The 18,353-nt window shown below is 38.1% G+C and overlaps 1 protein-coding gene across 1 annotated transcript in view; it reads right to left on the bottom strand.

Annotated features, from left to right (window-relative positions):
• Positions 1 to 2,465: 2,465 nt before the first annotated feature.
• The window catches only part of MICU2 (mitochondrial calcium uptake 2), a 135,267-nt gene continuing 119,379 nt past the window's right edge, over positions 2,466 to 18,353 (bottom strand). Inside the window, exons 8-12 of the mRNA XM_068181342.1 lie at positions 17,346 to 17,443; positions 9,123 to 9,294; positions 8,738 to 8,846; positions 5,866 to 6,023; positions 2,466 to 5,543 (exon numbers count right to left, since the gene is read on the bottom strand). Of these exons, the coding sequence (XP_068037443.1) occupies positions 5,439 to 5,543; positions 5,866 to 6,023; positions 8,738 to 8,846; positions 9,123 to 9,294; positions 17,346 to 17,443 (642 nt within the window). The 3' untranslated portion in view covers positions 2,466 to 5,438. The remainder of the gene's footprint in view (positions 5,544 to 5,865; positions 6,024 to 8,737; positions 8,847 to 9,122; positions 9,295 to 17,345; positions 17,444 to 18,353) is intronic.

Here is an 18,353-nt window from a genome sequence, read left to right as displayed (position 1 = left end):
TTGATGAAGATTGATGCACAATCATAATTTGTCTCATTTATTCCTTGTAATATGAGACAAATCAAATTTTTGGAGGCTTTGAATTTCTGATGTACACATAAAACCAACAGAGATTATATAAAGTATTTGCTCTTCACATTCCAGTACAGATCCTGTAATCTTGTACTACCAGTGATTACTAGCCCTTTTTTGTATTGGATCAAATTTATAAATTGTGAGGATGCATTTTTGGTCAAACAGCATTTTAAAAAGGCTATTGATTCAGTTCTTGCTTACCTAGCATCATTTTGTTCAATGATATTCATGTTTGCTAAATTTGTAATTTATTCTAATAGCTCTTCTGTTTCTTCTTTTGACTTTAAGACATTTAATTAGTCTCATTTTCTAAAGATTAGTGGCAAAGCATTGTGTTTTGGTATCCTTTCTTTTCAATAGCAAATGTAATCTTCTACCCGGTGACTCATCTGCCATTGCTCTAGGAATTACCTTCTGTGCACTATTTAAGTGATGTACACAATGTTTTCAGTACTGTTTGCTCGTTCCAATAGTATCGATTTCAAAGTAGGTTAAAATATAGTAAGAGGCCACATAATTGAAGACAAAGAATCTGTATCCTGAAAAAAGAACACTTTAAAACACTTTATTGTAAAGTCTTAAAATAAAACAATTGGTTTTCTTTGGAGTGATTCAGAGCTACCAGTTGCTCCATGGTAATGCTGACATTAAAGCTGACAATTCCAACATAAACCCAGTCATAAACAGTGTTCTGCAAGGTGTTGTGTCCGTTCTCCCACAGCCCGTTGCCATCCATGTTACTTCCACCACTCGGTGGAAAAGTAATCTGGCAGGCCAGCCTTCTGACAGAGGCAGAAGAGAATCACAGAACCATTTAAGAAAGACTTCCAAGATCACCAACTCCAGCCATTTACCCAGCACTGCCATGTCTACCACCACTAAATCATGTCCCCAAGTGCCACATTTACACATCTTTTCACCCTCCATCCCCTCCAGGGATGGTGACACAACTGCCTCCCTGGGCAGCCTATTCCAGTGCTTTACAACCTTTTATCTGAAGTATTTTTCCCTAGCATCCAATCTAAACTCACAATGGGCACAAAGGTGAGGAAAATTGCTTTTTACTTCTCAGGGCACTAAGTGCTGTGGCTAAGCCCACGCAGGTGAGAGCAGTGCTGAGCAGGCTCCCTGCGGTGTCGGTGCGCAGGAGCAGCAGCCCAGGCCAGCAAGCAGAGCTCTGCACTAGGGCACTCCAGTTAATGAACTGGAAACATTATTAACTAAGCCAACATCAACCTAAAGGGAAATCTGTCTCCACATATGTTGTACGATTTTTTTTAAAATTACTGAATCAACTAGGAATTGTTTAATAAACAAAGCCTACGGGAAACATTCAAATAAATGAGTGAAGAGACACACTTGTTTGCTGATTAATTTTGTGCATATTCAAGTCTCTCAGGTTTTCTGTTCTGCAAAGAGCTTTTGACTTCTTGTTGGATGACATCTTCAGCTTCTGTAGGAGGAGCTTCTGTGGTCAGCTGGGCACTAGAAGAGTGTGTCTACATCTGCCATGTTCATCTTCATGCTTCCCTTTTGACCAACTACATTACAGGAGCTGTTTGTGGGGGCAACTTGGATCTCACTAATAATGACCAACATCATTTGGGCACGTATTTTCTGTTTAGAATGGATGAAGGTTTTTTCTGCATTGGAGTAGTTTCCTGACCCAGCTGTGACTATTTTAGAGGAAAAATTAAATCTGAAGGTATGAGGCATGCTTGCCCTCTCCTGTGAGAACTCCAGCATGAGAAGAAAGCTGTATTTTTAAATTTTGATGTACACTTACCAATCTATTTCTATGTTTTAGTCAAAGTATGGTCAATATACCTGAGTTTTATACTTCCTCTAAGCAACAGGGTTGTTCCCATTCTTGCCCTTTATTTGGCAGTGATCCTTTTTATGTTAGATGCACTGAACATGTGAAGTGCCATGAAACCACAGTCCATGGCCTGGCTGTTTGTCTGCTATGCAGAACATGAACTCCTCATTGTTGCCTGTTTTGTTAAAACCTGCCAACTTGGTTTGAATCCAGAGGGACCTTTGCTTTTAGAAAGAAGCTTGTACAAATTGAGACACCAGAATTAATTTCTAGAAACCACCAATGAGTTTCTAGTACTTCTAGTATATCACATTCCATTTTTGCCTTTGCTTCCTTTGGAAATGAAGAATAAATGGTTCTTAGGCATTATCTTGAAGTAAACAAACAAAGAAATGTAAGAAGTGTTATGGGGATACAACAATTAAAATTCTGTAAAGCAGTTATATGCTGTAGGTGACTGCACTTGTTTTTGTGTATCCTTTTATTTATGTTATATAAATTTTTGAGACTTTTGCAATGTGCAATGTGTCCATCTTTATTCCATGTAAAATTCAGATGCAATGTGGTAGATTTAAAAAAAAACAATTTTATTTAGCTTTTCTATACTTTTCTGTTCAGAGGAAGAGTTCCTCATGTTAAAACAAGTCACAATTGATATATTTAGATTGGTAGCTGGCATAAGCCTTAACTAAATTGTGCTCTCAGACAGGCTGCAAATACCATAGAGTGACTAAAAGGAACTAAAGCATCAAACACTTAAAATATAATGACTTTCTTAAAAAACAGTGTTTATCTAAATATATAAATATACCTTTTAATCTACATTATTAAAAATGAGAGATTATTTTAAGACTGTTTTATAAAGCATTTTAGTTGACAAATAACAATAAACTTACAAATTAAACACACAATCTGATTCTTCAAGCCTGGTGGACAAATCATCCCTGGCCTTTAAAGGAGCTCCTTCCTGGCTGCACTTTCAGGATAACTTCTGAAAATGATTCATAATTCTAGTTTAATTTCCAATTTTTTTTTTTAATGATAGACATAAAATTCATATAAAACACAAGCATATCCCTTTGCTTTTCCTCTGAACTTGAAATCAAAGCTTTTGCTGAAAAATAAAACTTGAAATCCCTGAAAGCAGATACTGCTGATTGCACAAACCCAGATAGAAATGAGCACTGAGGAATTAAACTTCTAGATACACTAAAGCTAAATGAGCTGATTTTTCCAAAAGAAAATCAAACAGCTTATAAGAAGGAAGTAATTAGTAAACAAAAAACCACAAAAGCAATAAAAACATCATAAACCTATTAACTTCACACTGAATAAAATACCAGGGAATAATTTCCACTCCAAAGTAAAAATGATTTGCCAAAATATTAACTGCAACAAATAAAAAGCAGCCTTGTGTTAAAGCCAGAGCTGGCACAAAGCACACTTTGGGTGAATACATACACACTTCTGTGCCATGGAAGCTCTTCTTCAATAGTATCATTTTTTGGATAATTCGGTGAAGTGCAGCTGGCTGTGGTATGGTGGTGCCAGTCCCACTGCCCCACCTTTGCTCCCACCACGAGAAGCAACAAACAATTTCCAAACACACAAAGTAAACCAGCCACCTGCTATCCTGTTGCCCACATGGCACTGCATCAGCTTAGTTTGAGGGGAGGAGGTTGAGGTGTTTACTGCATTTGGATTCTTTCCACATGGTTAATTTAATTCAGATTTTTTCCTGGGGGAAAAGGGATCCTTGATGGTCACTGGTGCCTGATCCTCCAGACAGTCTGGGGACATTGCCACAGGCATGGTCTTTTTCTGGATGCATGTCCATGACAGGACTACCAGCATTTTCTCTTTAACACTTTAGATTAAAGCTCCAAGCTAAGGCCATGAGGGAAGAGTTGCTTTGCTGGCCCCTCACTGTGTTCCCTAGGAGAGATCACTATGCCAAGGCTCAGGCACTAGGACTTGTCCTCAGCACAAACATGACAGCTACCAACACATCAAACACATTCTCAGTAATCTCAGTGTTCCTTAAGTGGGACCTTTAGGGTTTCCCAATGCATTCTCTCCTGTCCCTGCACCAAGTGAGAGCTGCCCCCATGTCTTACCTATCATGGAAATTGCCCCTCTTCTCACAAAACCCAAATAAATGACAACCAGGCTCCACATGTTGAGCTCATTTACAGCTTTGAGGCAAACATAGCTGATGCCACACAAAAAACAGATGGATATTACCTCACTGAGTGGTTTCTTAGTTATTTTTCTTGAGACATTTCCCTAGTCCATGTTTTGAGTCTATTATCTCTGTTACCACAAACCTGTCCTGAAAGGTTAAGCTTTCACCCCAGCCAAGACAAAGTCAGACAACCGAGAGGGGAAAAGAGGAAGAACCTTGACAGCTTTACAGGTAAGTCTATATCCTATATATAGTGGCCAACCAGGAAGAGTGATCTGGACCTAGCTATTGGCTCCTGGGATTGTAAGAAAGGCAAAACATGTAACGTGCACACCTACATACACAGAGATGCACCTTATGTTATTGCTAAAAAATGTTCATCTGTAATTTCTAAGTGTTAGTCTTGATTTGGTCCTCCTTTTAGTCTTTAAGATCTTAGGTCTAACTTTGCATTTGGAGTAAATAAACATTTGAATTTGTTTTTTTTTTTTAATTGGACATGTTATTTCAACAATGGCTTATTATAACTTTGAATTCCTGAGATACTTCAGGTTTTCCTGTCACAACCTTTAGTGAGATAAAACAACTACTTGTGATGCATTCACCTTCTGCAATACAACTAAAGCAAAATAGTCATGAGTCAAATTGTAGCTACCACTGTGTTTGATTGAATAAGGATTTTTTTCTTCTCATTTATACTACGTGGAAGAGGTCTGAGACACTCAATACACACTCATTGATCAGTGTACAACTTTTAAACCCTGCATCAAGCCTATCAGTCTTGTATTTCCAGTTTAATATTAACACCATGAAGGCAGACAAACCTGAAGGACATTCACACAGGAACTGGTGGAATCAAGCACCAGGAACCAGCACATGAGCAGATCATAACGAGGTGTGAATTTTCCTTTTTGATGTAGAATAATTTGGTTTAAAATGTGTTGTGCAAGTGATTTTGCCTTGTGGACCTCTGCCCTTGCTGGAGAAGGAGAGCTGCTGTGTTGGTGGCTGAGATGATGTCTATTTCTTCAAAGGGAGATGATACTGCTGTGATGTTCATGCCTGGGGCCATTATTCAATCCTATGCATCCTACAGTGCAGGGTCAGACTCCACAGAGCAGTAAACAACACTATTTCAGGACAAGAGTACTTCTGTATGGAGGTCAAAAGCGATACCAGTTTCTGTAAACCAAACTGATTGCACTGGAACAATTATAAAATTATTGCATTAGAGTCTGGGTCAATTAAACTTTAACTATAGCCAAAAAAAGAGAACAATTTTTGATTTAGTTATTATGTAAACAGGACAGACAAACTCCCCTAAAGAAAAAACACTTAAGCAAAAGAAAAATGGACTGCTTAAAAAGGACTTTTCCCAGTTTGCTTCCACATTTCTTTGACTTCTTTAATGCTTTCCTTTTTCACACACTTCCAGAAACCTTGAATGCCTTGCTGCTGTGGTACCTGTTAATAAAGATAAAGTATGTTTAGCATTTACACAAAAAAGACTCCTACTCCCAGACTGTGTAAATACAATATATAATGTTGTGCTGCTGCTTCCGTAGTTCACATGTGTAATAGCAAGTTCTTAGCGGCAGCACTCATCCCAGATTCATATGAAGTAAGGACTACCCAGTTTAAAATATATATCTTTTTCTATTCATTAACTCTACTTGTGTTTCTACAAGCATTTACACGAGAGTTGTAGCAATCTACAACGAGAGTTTACAACGAGAGTTGTAGCAATCATCTGTGGTATTTACAAACAATTGTGTCAGCTTGTTACCCTCAAACCTCGATGAATTCGGTTCCTCAGGACTCCAAGAAACTCGCTGTGGCTGAGGCAGTCATCTCCATCCAGATCAAAAATCTTGAAGATGGTATCCAAAACATTATCTGACAGATCCTGTCCTGTTGCCACCTTCACTGCTCTCTTGAATTCAGCTAATAAAGACATAATATTACATCACAGGTAACTGAATTTGCTAAGAAAATGGAAAGCTTATAAATAGCAGGATTCTGTCCAATTTACAATGGCTTGTGGGTGTCCTAACTGGAGAATTTGGGATGTGTAAACTAGTAAACTATTAGGAGGCCTCAGTTCATGTGTTCTTGAGCTTGCTTCTTCTTTTGTAACACTATTAATTTTATCATAAGCTTTAGCAATGCACTACTTCTCAAGAACAGTACAAGTGATAATTTTTGCTAGAAACAGATGAAAACTTACATACTTTTGGCTGTTTCCTGTTCATACGAATGGTGTTTGTCTCACTATCCTCATAAAAAACCTTACCATTTTATATCAAGCCAGCTTCATAACAATTCATTCTACAAGAAAACTCTTCTCCTCAGAGAACGGTAGGTTATGATATGCTCCACCTCAACTAAAATCCCCTCAGCAACTCTGCAGAAAAACAGACCATCAAATGGTCAATGCACTGCTTACAGCACATGGCTTTATATACCTGCACTTCTGGTTTTGAGAGAAGCTGGCTACCTCCTCTTAAATTATGTTGATGAGTTACTGAGGATTTGCAGCAGAAAAAGCTGCCATACCTCTCTGGAGATGTACTTTAATCTTCAGCTCTTTTTCCTTCTCTCTTTACACCACCATGTGCCGTATAGAAACACCCACCATCCCCTTTTTTGGTCCTGTGGTGCATAGAATTCAGAGTTTTGGCTCCAGGAAGATGAGGAAGTGTGTGGGGCTGCCACAAAACAGCAGCTCGTAAGAGTGGAAGGATTACTGTTTATTGTAGCAAGCACAATCACAACACATGAATTGGACGCATTTTTGAAGGCATCATAGAAGTGTGAATTTCAAAAAGGAACTGGAGGTTATTGAAGTACAGAAGTATTGTAGATTATTACAGCAAGTTGTCCAATGAAGTCATAAATGCAATATTAACATGGTTCTGCTTTCATAAACAAGTGCTGTTTATAAATAGTGCTATAAATATGAATAGTTCTGAAGCATACTAGAGGGAATAGCATTCCTGACATAGCTCTCATCTTTGCCTCTTTCAACAATTCCTGTATAAATGCAGTTGATTATTTCACAGTTGGTTTAAATAGAATTAAGTTAAAAGTTCTTCTGTAAAAGGATGTATTACAACTTTAAAAAGACATAAAACATGGGATGTTTATAGTAGTCTTAATTTTGTCTTTGAAAAGCTGTTAAATGTTTCATCTCTTGAAGCTGAATTTAAATCCAGACATGGCACTGTTGTTTCTTTGAATGCAACATGAATAAAAAAAGATCTTCTACAACAGTGGGCCATAACAATATTCAAGCAAAGAAGGGCCACCTTATCAGAGAGAAAGATGAGTTGTGAACTTAGAAGAAAAAAAAGTCTAGAATAAAAGGAAGGACTAAAAGACTGTCTTATATTTAGATAAATGTTCATATGTGTGTGAATACACACATGTACACACATGCAAACACCAAGACAAAGAACTCAGCCAGATTCAGGAGAGAATTAGACATATAGGCATGTAACATCTGTGAGTTACCTCAGCAGCTGACTGATTTTGATTACAGTGGGGTTCAGTGCATAAACAGACTAGTAATGAAAGTCACAAGCTGCAAATTCCCCAGTTTTCTTTGGTTCAAATCCCATCCAAACATTTATCTTTCAAGAATATGAATTTCTCTTTCCATCTTCTCACATCTCTCATCTTTTTTTCACTTGATCCCATCAAATATTAATTTCAATGAATGTTAATACCTCCTTACATTTCCTTAGGAACTTTTTAATAATGTTGCTATTTTGAAATACCTTATGAGACTTGTCCTTCAAGAGTAACAACTAAGTAACAACCTCAGGATTAAAACAAAAAGCATTTGTATGTCCATAAAACTCTTGATGCATTGCTCCTCTTTCTCCTATGTGGGAAGGAAGCAACTCCCCTCCTTGAAATCTTTATTTTAAACCCCACTGTATGACATTGTTTCTTTTTGGTAGACATAAATGCATAACACATCCTCGTCAGCACAGGAAGGACATGGAGTGAGTGCAGAGGAGGGCCACAAGAATTATGTGATAATTTTTGGGATGGAGCACCTCTTCAGTGAAGAAAGGCCAAGAGAGTTGTAGCTGTTCAGCCTGGAGAAGAGATACCTCAGGGCAGACTTTATTGTGGACTTTCACTATATCAAGGGGGCTTAAGAAAGAGAGTTTTTATCAAGGCCTGTAGTGACAGAAAAAGCAAAACACTTTCAAAGTGAAAAAGGGTAGATCTAGACTGGACAAAAGGAAGAAACTTACAAAGTTGTGGCTGTCCCATCATTGAAAGTGTTCAAGGTCTGGTTGGGTGGTGATTTCAGCAACCTAATCCAGTGACAGAGTTCCCTGCCTATGGCAGAAGGTTTGGAAAAACGACCTTTAAAGGTCCCTTCCAACTAAAACAATTTTATGATTTATTAGTCTGCTGTCATTAATCCACATATGACAGCACATTAGAACTTTGAAATGAAAAGATTTTGAAAAATTTATATTATTATTTTTTCATGAAACAGAACTAAGTCCAAATACAGAGCCGTATAATATTTTTGGACCTCACCGTGGTACTTTGGGATAACTCATTTACATTAATTCTATAACTAAAATGATTTTTTTTCCTTAAAAATCCCCACACAAAAGGTGTACAGCACTTACCCCGCTTAACAGGACGATTGGCTACAGTAAACATCTGCATGGCGATAGAAAAGTCTTCCAGATTATTTGTAAACTTGCAAAAAGTCTTGAATTCTTCCAAACTGATGTTCTAGAGTATCACAGAATTCAGATGATATATAATAAATATACATTCAAATCCCAATTATTCTATGTCATTAAATCTGGTGGACTTAGATGTGACTGCCTACTCATTGCGGATATTTGTATTTCTCAGTTGGACAATTATCATTGCTCTTACTTGTATACAATTCAAGGGCTGCAATACTTCATTCAGCAACTGGTTACTTCATTAGATACCCACATTCAAATGAAAACCTGTGCATATAAAGGAGGAAGCAAAACAAAGTATACTCTGGGTACCAACCTCTCCTGCTTCGATTCTGTCTTTCACATTCTGCCAGTAAATTTCATTGTTTTCCTCATCAGTGAAGTACAGCAACCATGCCGCAAAGTCTTCTTTTCTCATGAAGCTCAAACCCTTTGAAAACTTTATGAATTCCATTTCTTGGACTTCCGTTTGCAGATTTTCCATGAATCTAAGTGTAAACAGATATTATCCACCACTTCATACTTTCATCCCTGTATCTCCACTACTACCTTAGCCACCAAGTGCCGCAGACACCAGCTCTGAGCTACAGACACTTTCGGCATCGTTGTTTAAAATTCCCCCACTGTTTCTTTCATTTTCCCCGCGCTCGCAGATGCTCCAGGGCTGCATTTCCACAAGGACACCAGCAGGACGCGCTCTCGGCCTGCACAGGCGGCGGCTGCCGGCAGAACTTAGGGACGCATTGGACATCTCGGTTTTACTCGTGTTTAAAAACACGCAGAGAAGGAGATAAAAAAATCGGTAAGGCAGCAGCAGAATGAATGAATGAATGAATGAATGCATGAATGAATGAATGAACAAGGACCTGGTAACTGAAGGCCTGACACATGATTTATGAGGTTTCATATTAATAAGAGAGGAATGACAAGATTGCAAAGTGCCTAAAAGATGAGGCCATAGTAATCACAAAGGTGAAAGAGGAAACTTGAAATCATTGCTGCAGGAGACGATGGCTGAAAGTATCAGAGATTATAACTACATACAGAGCTTTGGTGAATCAGTTCTGTGCTCACAGGAGGATAGATCAGAAAGGATTACAATTGACTTGTATGGGGTTAAGAAGAGCACAGAAAATGTTGCAGGGGTTTGGGAAGGTAAGAGAGCTGTCTGAAAAAGGAAAGAGTCAACATCAAGGTTTTTAGGAGGCACCCATTATTTTGGGAAAGAAAGAAAGAAGTATTACAAGAAGCAAGTAATAACCAGTGGGCACAGAGATGTAAATGTGAGCTCATTTTTGTAGCTTCAAGTTTTTTCAGTTTGGCCTATATGGCTAGTATTAATTTTGAAAAAGTTAATGCAGACAATAAATATGGTGTGATACATTTGATACTTTCCAGTTCAGAAATGGGGCAATCCAAAAACAAGAGGTGATTTTTAAATAAAACCTAAAACCAGTGGTGCTTACCAGAATCCCCTCCATATTGCTAAAAAACCCTGCTTTGTTGAGTTGCAGAAATTATTGACAGCTGGGAATGAAATACTCCTATACTGGGACAAAGCAATTAATTGGAGAAGAGGATAGCTAAGGATCTGGTGTAGCCAACAGAAGAGGCTCATTTGCTCATCCATGTTTGCCTGGCCTCACTGGGTTTGAATTCTTTCCCTTGAAATTACAGCATTTGAGTCCACACAGCTATCTTTAGCTCTTTAATGAGATCACTTGGACAATTAGTAGCTTGAAGCTCTGTGAAATCTATAAGGGCTTAGCTAAAGACTGCTCTTGCAGCATAAGCTCTCTCTTGTATTTTTCCCTCTAACAGGTAGAGCTGCACATGCAAATAAAGGGACAACAAATGCTTCACAGCTCAGGACATGCAGGTAAATGAAAGCCTGATAGTGGAGGTGAATTTAAGTTTCAGGCTAGGGCTGAATTAGGGTAATAACGAGGAGGGGTACAAAATGTTGTCACATTTTATACGTGCCTTTTTCTGGTCTAGTAAAGGGGATTTTCAGTATAGCCAAACACTAAGATGTTCCTCCACAGTCCACCTTAAGACCTGACACACTTTCAATTCCCCTGGCTCTCCCTCTCAGAAGTGGATGAAACACCAAAGGACCAGGTAGTGCAACCAGTGTGACTGGGCAGCCCTTTGTCTTGCAGAGTAGAGAGAGCAGCCTTGCACAGCTTGCAGAGCACTCTTCTGTTTGCAGGCCCAGCTCCTGTCTTTGTAACCCACAAGGAGACTCCTGCCTCTGGCTAGCACCACAGCCAGCATGTGCCAGGGAAACCAGCTCCATGGGCTGGCACAAGCAGCCCTGCTGCACTCACAGCCCCCAACAGAGTCCCCACGTCTTGGGAAGGCAGGTCAAGGTGCAGAGGGAGAAAACAGCATGGATCTGGCATGTAGACCAGGCATGGAGACAGTCCAGCAGAGACTGAGTAGGGTCACCTGGCTGCATTTTGAGAGTGGCTATCACAGGCAATGAGGAGATGGTATCTGGTATATGTGGTTTGTGGCTGGCTCGAAGGCACAGCCAAGACCGTGCAGAACAATTTCTTTGACTGTAGTTTCTAACTCATGTAACGTCTGGTCCGGAGGAGGAGAAGTTGCTGAAAATGAGGTCACTTACAGAAATATGCCTAAAACTTGGATGCAAGAAAATGAGACAACATGTGTTTTGTTTTCTTGGATTTTTATCTATGAAAGGTGGACATATTTTGCAACAGACTTAAGGTCTTGAGAATTGAGCTATTTATCTTGGGAAGAAAGCTTTCAGTCATTTACTTTACTGGTTGCTAGCCACAGGCAACGGCACAGAAACAGATTCTTCCACCTTTTCTGAATATTGCATTTCCTTAAACAGACAAGCCTTGGTGACCTGCCCTCTAGCCACACCCAATAAAGGCAGGAAAGCTAAAAGATCAGTCATTCCTACATGATGAAGAAGGAGCCCACCAAGCTGCACACATAAGCCTGCTGAAAGGGGCAGCAAAGCTAGAGCACACAGTGAAGGGTTTGGCTGCGGCATTTTCAGTGTGCTCTTGCTTCTGCACCCTTTTCTAATTGAAGTTCATTTCAACTTGCAGGCTTGCTCCTGGCAAGCCAGAGTGGGAAGATTTCCTGCCATATCAAATCCTACTTGGAGCAGTAGCTGAAATGTGCAATTTAAAATTTATGTGATAGTTTCCCATATTACAAAAATTAAAATACTGTGAATCATCACAACAGCATTCTAGGTCACTCTTATTCCCAGATGTGAGAGTTAAAAATCCTAATGAGGTTTTTTTTTTTCAGTGAAAGTTATTAAAAATTATTAAAAATAACTTTCTGGTTAGGAAGTAAAACTTGATACATAAATGTCAAGACACCACTAGGGATACTTGCTTTTGTATCTTCTGGATCACAGTGCAATGAGTTTCAGCTGTGAAGTCCTCAAAATGTATCCAGATATTAGGAAAAACAAGCACAGGAATGAAATTTCTGCTCTCCCAAAGTCAGTGGGATCTGGGCTGTGGACTTTGTAGGGAGTCAGAATTCAAGTACAGGAACAGGATTCTGATTGTAGATATGCTCTACAATTAAGAAATGATTACACTGGGAATACTCTTATGCTATAGTAGGTTGAAAATAAAAGAAAACTCTAAACTTCCAAGTAACAAAAAGGAGAGGTAAACCATAAATTTATAAGATGGGGAACAGGCCAGGAACAGAGAGCACTTTCTTTAAGACAGCCCTCTTTATCCACACTCTCTAAAACACCCACGTTGAAGGCCAATGGCCAAATTTGTTATCGTGTTACAACAGCATCCAGAAACCTTATCAGGATTTATCCCTCATTTTGTAATGGGTTCTAGTATAGAAAGAGGGAGTCTCCCAAGGCTTTTGGCAACTCAGCTTTAATAGTGCTAATCCACCACAAATAGAAGTGAAAATGTAATAAAAGAGGGGAGACCTCAGGAGTGCAGCTTCTCCCCCTCCAGTGGAGAAGAGCTGGCATTGTATTCTTTATGGCACACAAAGAAGTAGATTGAAACACTAAAGGAAATGTTAGCAAAAGTTTTTTTTCTACCTCTTGACCTGAACTGTCTGTGCAGAGCTTCAACACTCTTTATACAGAACTGACCAGTTCATGTCACACTGATTTATAGGAAGGGAATCTAACAACAAAGATAGTGGTGGATATACCACCCCAGTATTTGCACCATGCTTTGGCTCCTCTTTGGACACCGAAGTCCTTTTGAAGAATTGATAACCCTCTCTGCACCAAAAGAGTGTGGCAAACCAGCTGCAGCTTGCCTTTTTGCAATCTGACTTTCAAACCAGAATATAGAAAATTTAATAAAGGCTTGACCAATTAATCTTTAGAGAACATTTAGATCTATGCTTGTAAATTGAAGCTTGCAAGCATTAAGACAATCAATCTTACAATTTTCAGAATTGCAAGAAAACCCTCTTTGATTTACTGTCCTTAGCATTTCCAAACAAAAAAAAACCTCACTCTCATTTTTAAGTGTTCTGTAGAAACTAACCAAGCTACTCTTTTGCTAAGCTCATGCAAAAGGAAGAATTTTTTTTTTTGAGAAATATTCAGATTGAGTTATGACAGGAATATCACAGGAAGCCAGATTTTGTTGCTGTTCTCCCCTTCCTCACTGCCTGATCTTGGCTGTAACTGATGTAATCTCTATGTATTATGGCTCTCTCTATATGCACACACATAGATAAAAGTGTAGGAACAGAGACAAGCAATCATACTCTATTTCTGCAAGGCAATTCCAAATCCCCAGATGAAAATCACTGAAAATGAACAAGCTGTCATCACAGCAAAAGCACAGCATGCTGGCTGATGATGACACCTGAAAGAGGTCCTGCATCCATGCACTGGCACACATATACACACCACAGCCCCCCCAAAAATGTCAGCATTAGCACTGGGGTCCAGCTTAGATCATTTTGGCTTCTTAAACGAAAGCTTCCAAATAAAATGTATCAAGGAATCCAAAATACTGAAGCAAAGAAAGAGAATAAGTAGGGAAAAGGCATGATCTCTGTATGGTTAGACAATTTGTCACCTTCAATCTAAAGCAGGAATTAAAAAAGAACCCAAAATACTGAAGCAAAGAAAGAGAATAAGTAGGGAAAAGGCATGATCTCTGTATGGTTAGACAATTTGTCACCTTCAATCTAAAGCAGGAATTAAAAAAGAACCATAACTAAAGAGTATTTCTGTCACAAAATTCTATTAACTGATGAAACAAGATGCAAGAAATCAGGTAAGAGAATGACATAAACTGGATTGAAACATTAATTTTGCTCATACTATTAAAAGATGCCCATTGTTTAACCATACTGGGAAGTATTTTTTTGTAAGACATTCCAGAAAAAAATACTACAATCAGAGTTTTTTGAATATCCTTTCCATACTCTCTGCACTTTCTTTTTTCCTTCAAGGAGAATGTAAGCGATTTAAGCTTGCTTGGGGACAGATTACAGAAAGAATCACAGCAGTCGTAAACTGTTTAGGGAGTGAAATACTGTCTCCTCTTTTATTTGGGATTAGACATACTTAAACAAGATCAGTAAGGGACTTTTTTCAGGGAAAAAAAAACACCCCAGTGTCTGTAAGGAAGAAATATTTCCTACACCTAGAAAACAAAATAGTATTCTACTCAGAAAAAAAAGACAGTACATTTGATATAGTTGGAGATTAAAGCACAAGTTAGATTTTTTTTTTTTGGAAGGAAAAGACCAAAAATTATTTCTGTATTAAAAACCAGGAGAAATCCATACAAAAGAATAAAAAAGCCTTTAATTCTGGGGAGATTCTCTAAGACAGGACACATTAGTAGAAGATGACACTATTGTTGAGGTGTAAAACTGAGTGGTGTCATCTGAAACAAAAACTTGTTTAGATCTTCTGAGAAGAAAGATGACTTCCTGTATTAAAACTACCCTTTTTGTTACATGATTTTAGGCTTACTGCATATTCTTCTATATTTTCTTAAAATGTTACAGGAGAATACTGTTCCTGCTGTATTTGACAAAGAGGCCACACCTTTAGTAGTGATATACATAAACATACTCCAGAAATTTTTATTTCCTAACATTTTCCAGGGAAACATTTGCTTTTGAAATTGTAAATTCTTATTAATAATTACTATAATGACCCTACGTTAAGGACAATACAACTAATAAGAACTTATCTAGCAGTCTGGAGCTGGACATATGTTCCCTGAGTCCTACCCTAAGAAGCCTGAAGATCTCTGAAAGTACCTTTACATTTGATGAAAACACTGCCTGAGGATTGTCTGTGTGTATATTAATACCTGGGATTTCCCAAGAAGCAAGCACCAGCTGGAGACAGATGCCTGACCATTTTTCCTCCCTATTCTCAGCATGCCTCCTGTGTTCAGGGCAGTAGGAAAAGAGGCACAAGAACTGGTTTACATCAGCCTCACAGTGGCCCAAGAGATGTGGAGAGTTTCCATTTGCTTTGTACCATCTGAATGCAAAGAAAGGAGAACAGGGTAAATTAATTGCCGTGGTATATCGACTGTGGCTGCCTGGCATTTTTAAAATGTTTGGACTGTGGGCTAAAAGGCTTGGACAATGCTGGTGTACATGTAGATACAGATGGTTGCACACTTACAAAAGGATTTTTTAATGCCAGACAAACTGAAAAGAGGGAGCTTGAGGAAAATATAAGTAAGTAATGAGATAAGAACAGTGGTCTCAGCTTTCAGAATTCCTATATATGTACAGTGAAATTTCAGAATTAAAGCATTCCTGTTTTTTGAAGTGAATTTTTTTTATATTTTTTGTGGTTTTTCTTTTTTTTTTCTTTTGGGTGGTTTGGGTTTATTATTTTTTTTTAGTTTTAAGGACTCTGCAGCACAGCAATATCTGTGTATTTAACTAATGTGACAAGTTTTAGTTCGTCCTAATCAAACATAATCACCTCTATTTTCTACTAGGTACTACACTGATCAATGGAAAAGCTTTCTAGGCAAGAACTTGGAAAATGATAAAAGCACTTACCATCATTATTTTTTGCTTTTGAGAATGATCTATGTCTGTACAGCTCATCAGTCATCTCTTGTAAAAACAATGTGGCACTTTGATCAAACAGCCAACAATAGCTTCCCGCAGAAGGTAAAGTGTTATGAGAGGCCATCAGATAGAAATCACATTTTCTCTGAACAATAGGAACCCAGAAATGATGTGCTTGATTTACTTGCAAATAAAATCATGTGAAAGGTGATATCCTCGCAGAGGTTAAAAAGACAGCGATCCTTTTATTCACCTTTCTGCGTGTTAAACAAACTCCCCTGTCACGTTGCAGCTGAGATGGAGTGTCTACGCAGTGATAAAGAGGCACATTCCAGCCCTACGAAACATAACTGCCACTGTTGAAAAATTACCTGCATTAAACCTTACACTTATCCCACAAATTTTAAGAGCAAGATGTGGGAGTTTGATTTTGATTACAGGCCTCTATCTGTGTGGCAGGCAAAGGTCTTTAACCTATGTGTTCAGAATGTACAAGGTACATAGTTTCATCAATGTCATGCCTCATTGGGTCAATGCAGGATTTTATCTAAAACCTGAGGCTTTTCAGTTTACACTGTATATGCAAACACAACCTTTTACTGGTGCTCTCTGCCTTTTGTTTCATTGAGAGGATCTATGGTATTTATAGAAAAGGGAGCTGGAGACATCTTAAACTTATTTTACTCACTTAGATTCCTATTGAGCTGAGGTCTTCAAAAGGGAAAGGTTGTTTATTTGAAGACTGGTATGTACCAGAGCCACTGGAGCCAAACACTTTTAAGTCTACTGATTGCAAAAACATTCATTTTTAAGAGGGCTGCCACACATTCTCCACTTCTGAATACAAACTGAAGCAAAACACATTGTTCTACTTTATTTTTGCAGTTTGTAAATGACTGACTATTTTCATAGAAAAGGTAACACTGATGCAAATAATCTTCTCTTGATGCCATGCTACAATATCCATGTAAAGATTCAAACAGGTATCTGCACAGTCTCGTTGCAAAAGTTGTTCAAATGGTAGAGGAAAAGGCACTGGGAAAGTTTCAACAGAAGCTAAAATTTGAAGCAAGTGGAGAAGTTGCCTGTAGCTTACCATGACAGCTGTAATGGGAAAGGAAGTATCTCAATGCAGAAAATAATTTTTAATTGATTAGAAGTCACTTTTTCTGTGATTTGGTCACCAAAAATACTCAGGAATCACATTGTTTTAAGGTATGCCACCACACAGCTGCCAAGAATGGGAGTCTCAACCCTCCTGGCCCACTGCTGCTAGGAGTTATCACAGTGCTCAGCTCCTGCAGACAGCAGACTCTAGGAGCTAAATGGGGAATTCAATCATGCAACATCTCAAATAATCTCCACTTCATTGCTTAATTTTCTGAATCAGCTCAGTGTGATGTCAGATAAATGCCTGAGTTGGGGTAAAGCACAGGGGGTAGGAACAAGACTGGCTCCTGTTAGGCTTTCCTAGGTGAAAAAATACCTGAAAAACTCGGAAAAGCGAAGTTTTTCCTTTCCCTGTTTTCCAAAGAAATGTACCAGCAAGACAGTATTAACACCACAGCTGTCCAGTTCTGTTTCCTATAAAACAAAAAAACTAATATGATTGTTATGCATTGCATGATCTCTAATATTCACCATTAATCTAAAAATATTTATTTGAACTAGAATTTCCCAAGAGATACTTGAAATTTAACTACTGTTCCCAAAGCTATCAAACAGGATCTCAGAATTGAACAACACTTCCACATTCACTGCTAACAGAGTATTACAAGTTCTGCTTCTAAAGACTCTGTATGAAAGGTAAGAACAATTTCCAACCACCATCAGTGCATTTTATTATAATATTTTATTATTTTTATTATTAAAACAGAGAAGGTTGCAAGTTAAATCTTTAAGAAACTTTATTCCTAGGTGAATAGAAGCCTTAAATAAAGTTAATATCTGTAAGGAACTTTCTAGTTAGGTATTTCTAACATGTTACAGCCATTTTAAAACATTCATGATAATCTAATAAATGAAGCTAGGAAAATACCAACACTGATAATGCTCTGTTATATTGTGGTATTACATGGCTTCTGGGAAATTTTCAGGGTTAGTGACTTTTCTATAAGTATTTTTAAAATCTGAAGAAGAAATTTCTGCAGAGAAGGGATACACACTATTTCAATTTAATCTTCAACAAGACTAAACCCACAAATAATGCTGGATTTCTGCTCTATGCTTCTTTCAGCACCAGCATACTGGCCTTTCTTTGAACACAACAAAACACTAAGCAACATGAAGAGAGAAAATTTTTTAAGCCTGTAGGGATTTCAGCATACTATTCTTATGACATCTAAATAGCCTCTGTGTCTTTTATCTGGTTGAAGAGGTAAGATGAAAGACAAGAGTCTATTCATAAGATTTAATACTAATGGTTATTTAGCTTTCAGCATCATCAATAACAAGTCCCATTAGTCCCCCATGTTTCATGCTTACTGCATACATG

Source organism: Anomalospiza imberbis, chromosome 2 (assembly GCF_031753505.1).
Source record: "Anomalospiza imberbis isolate Cuckoo-Finch-1a 21T00152 chromosome 2, ASM3175350v1, whole genome shotgun sequence".
Lineage (NCBI taxonomy): Eukaryota > Metazoa > Chordata > Aves > Passeriformes > Viduidae > Anomalospiza > Anomalospiza imberbis.
The sequence above is the reverse complement of the archived record's forward strand: the minus strand, read 5'-3'. Positions and strand labels throughout refer to the sequence as shown.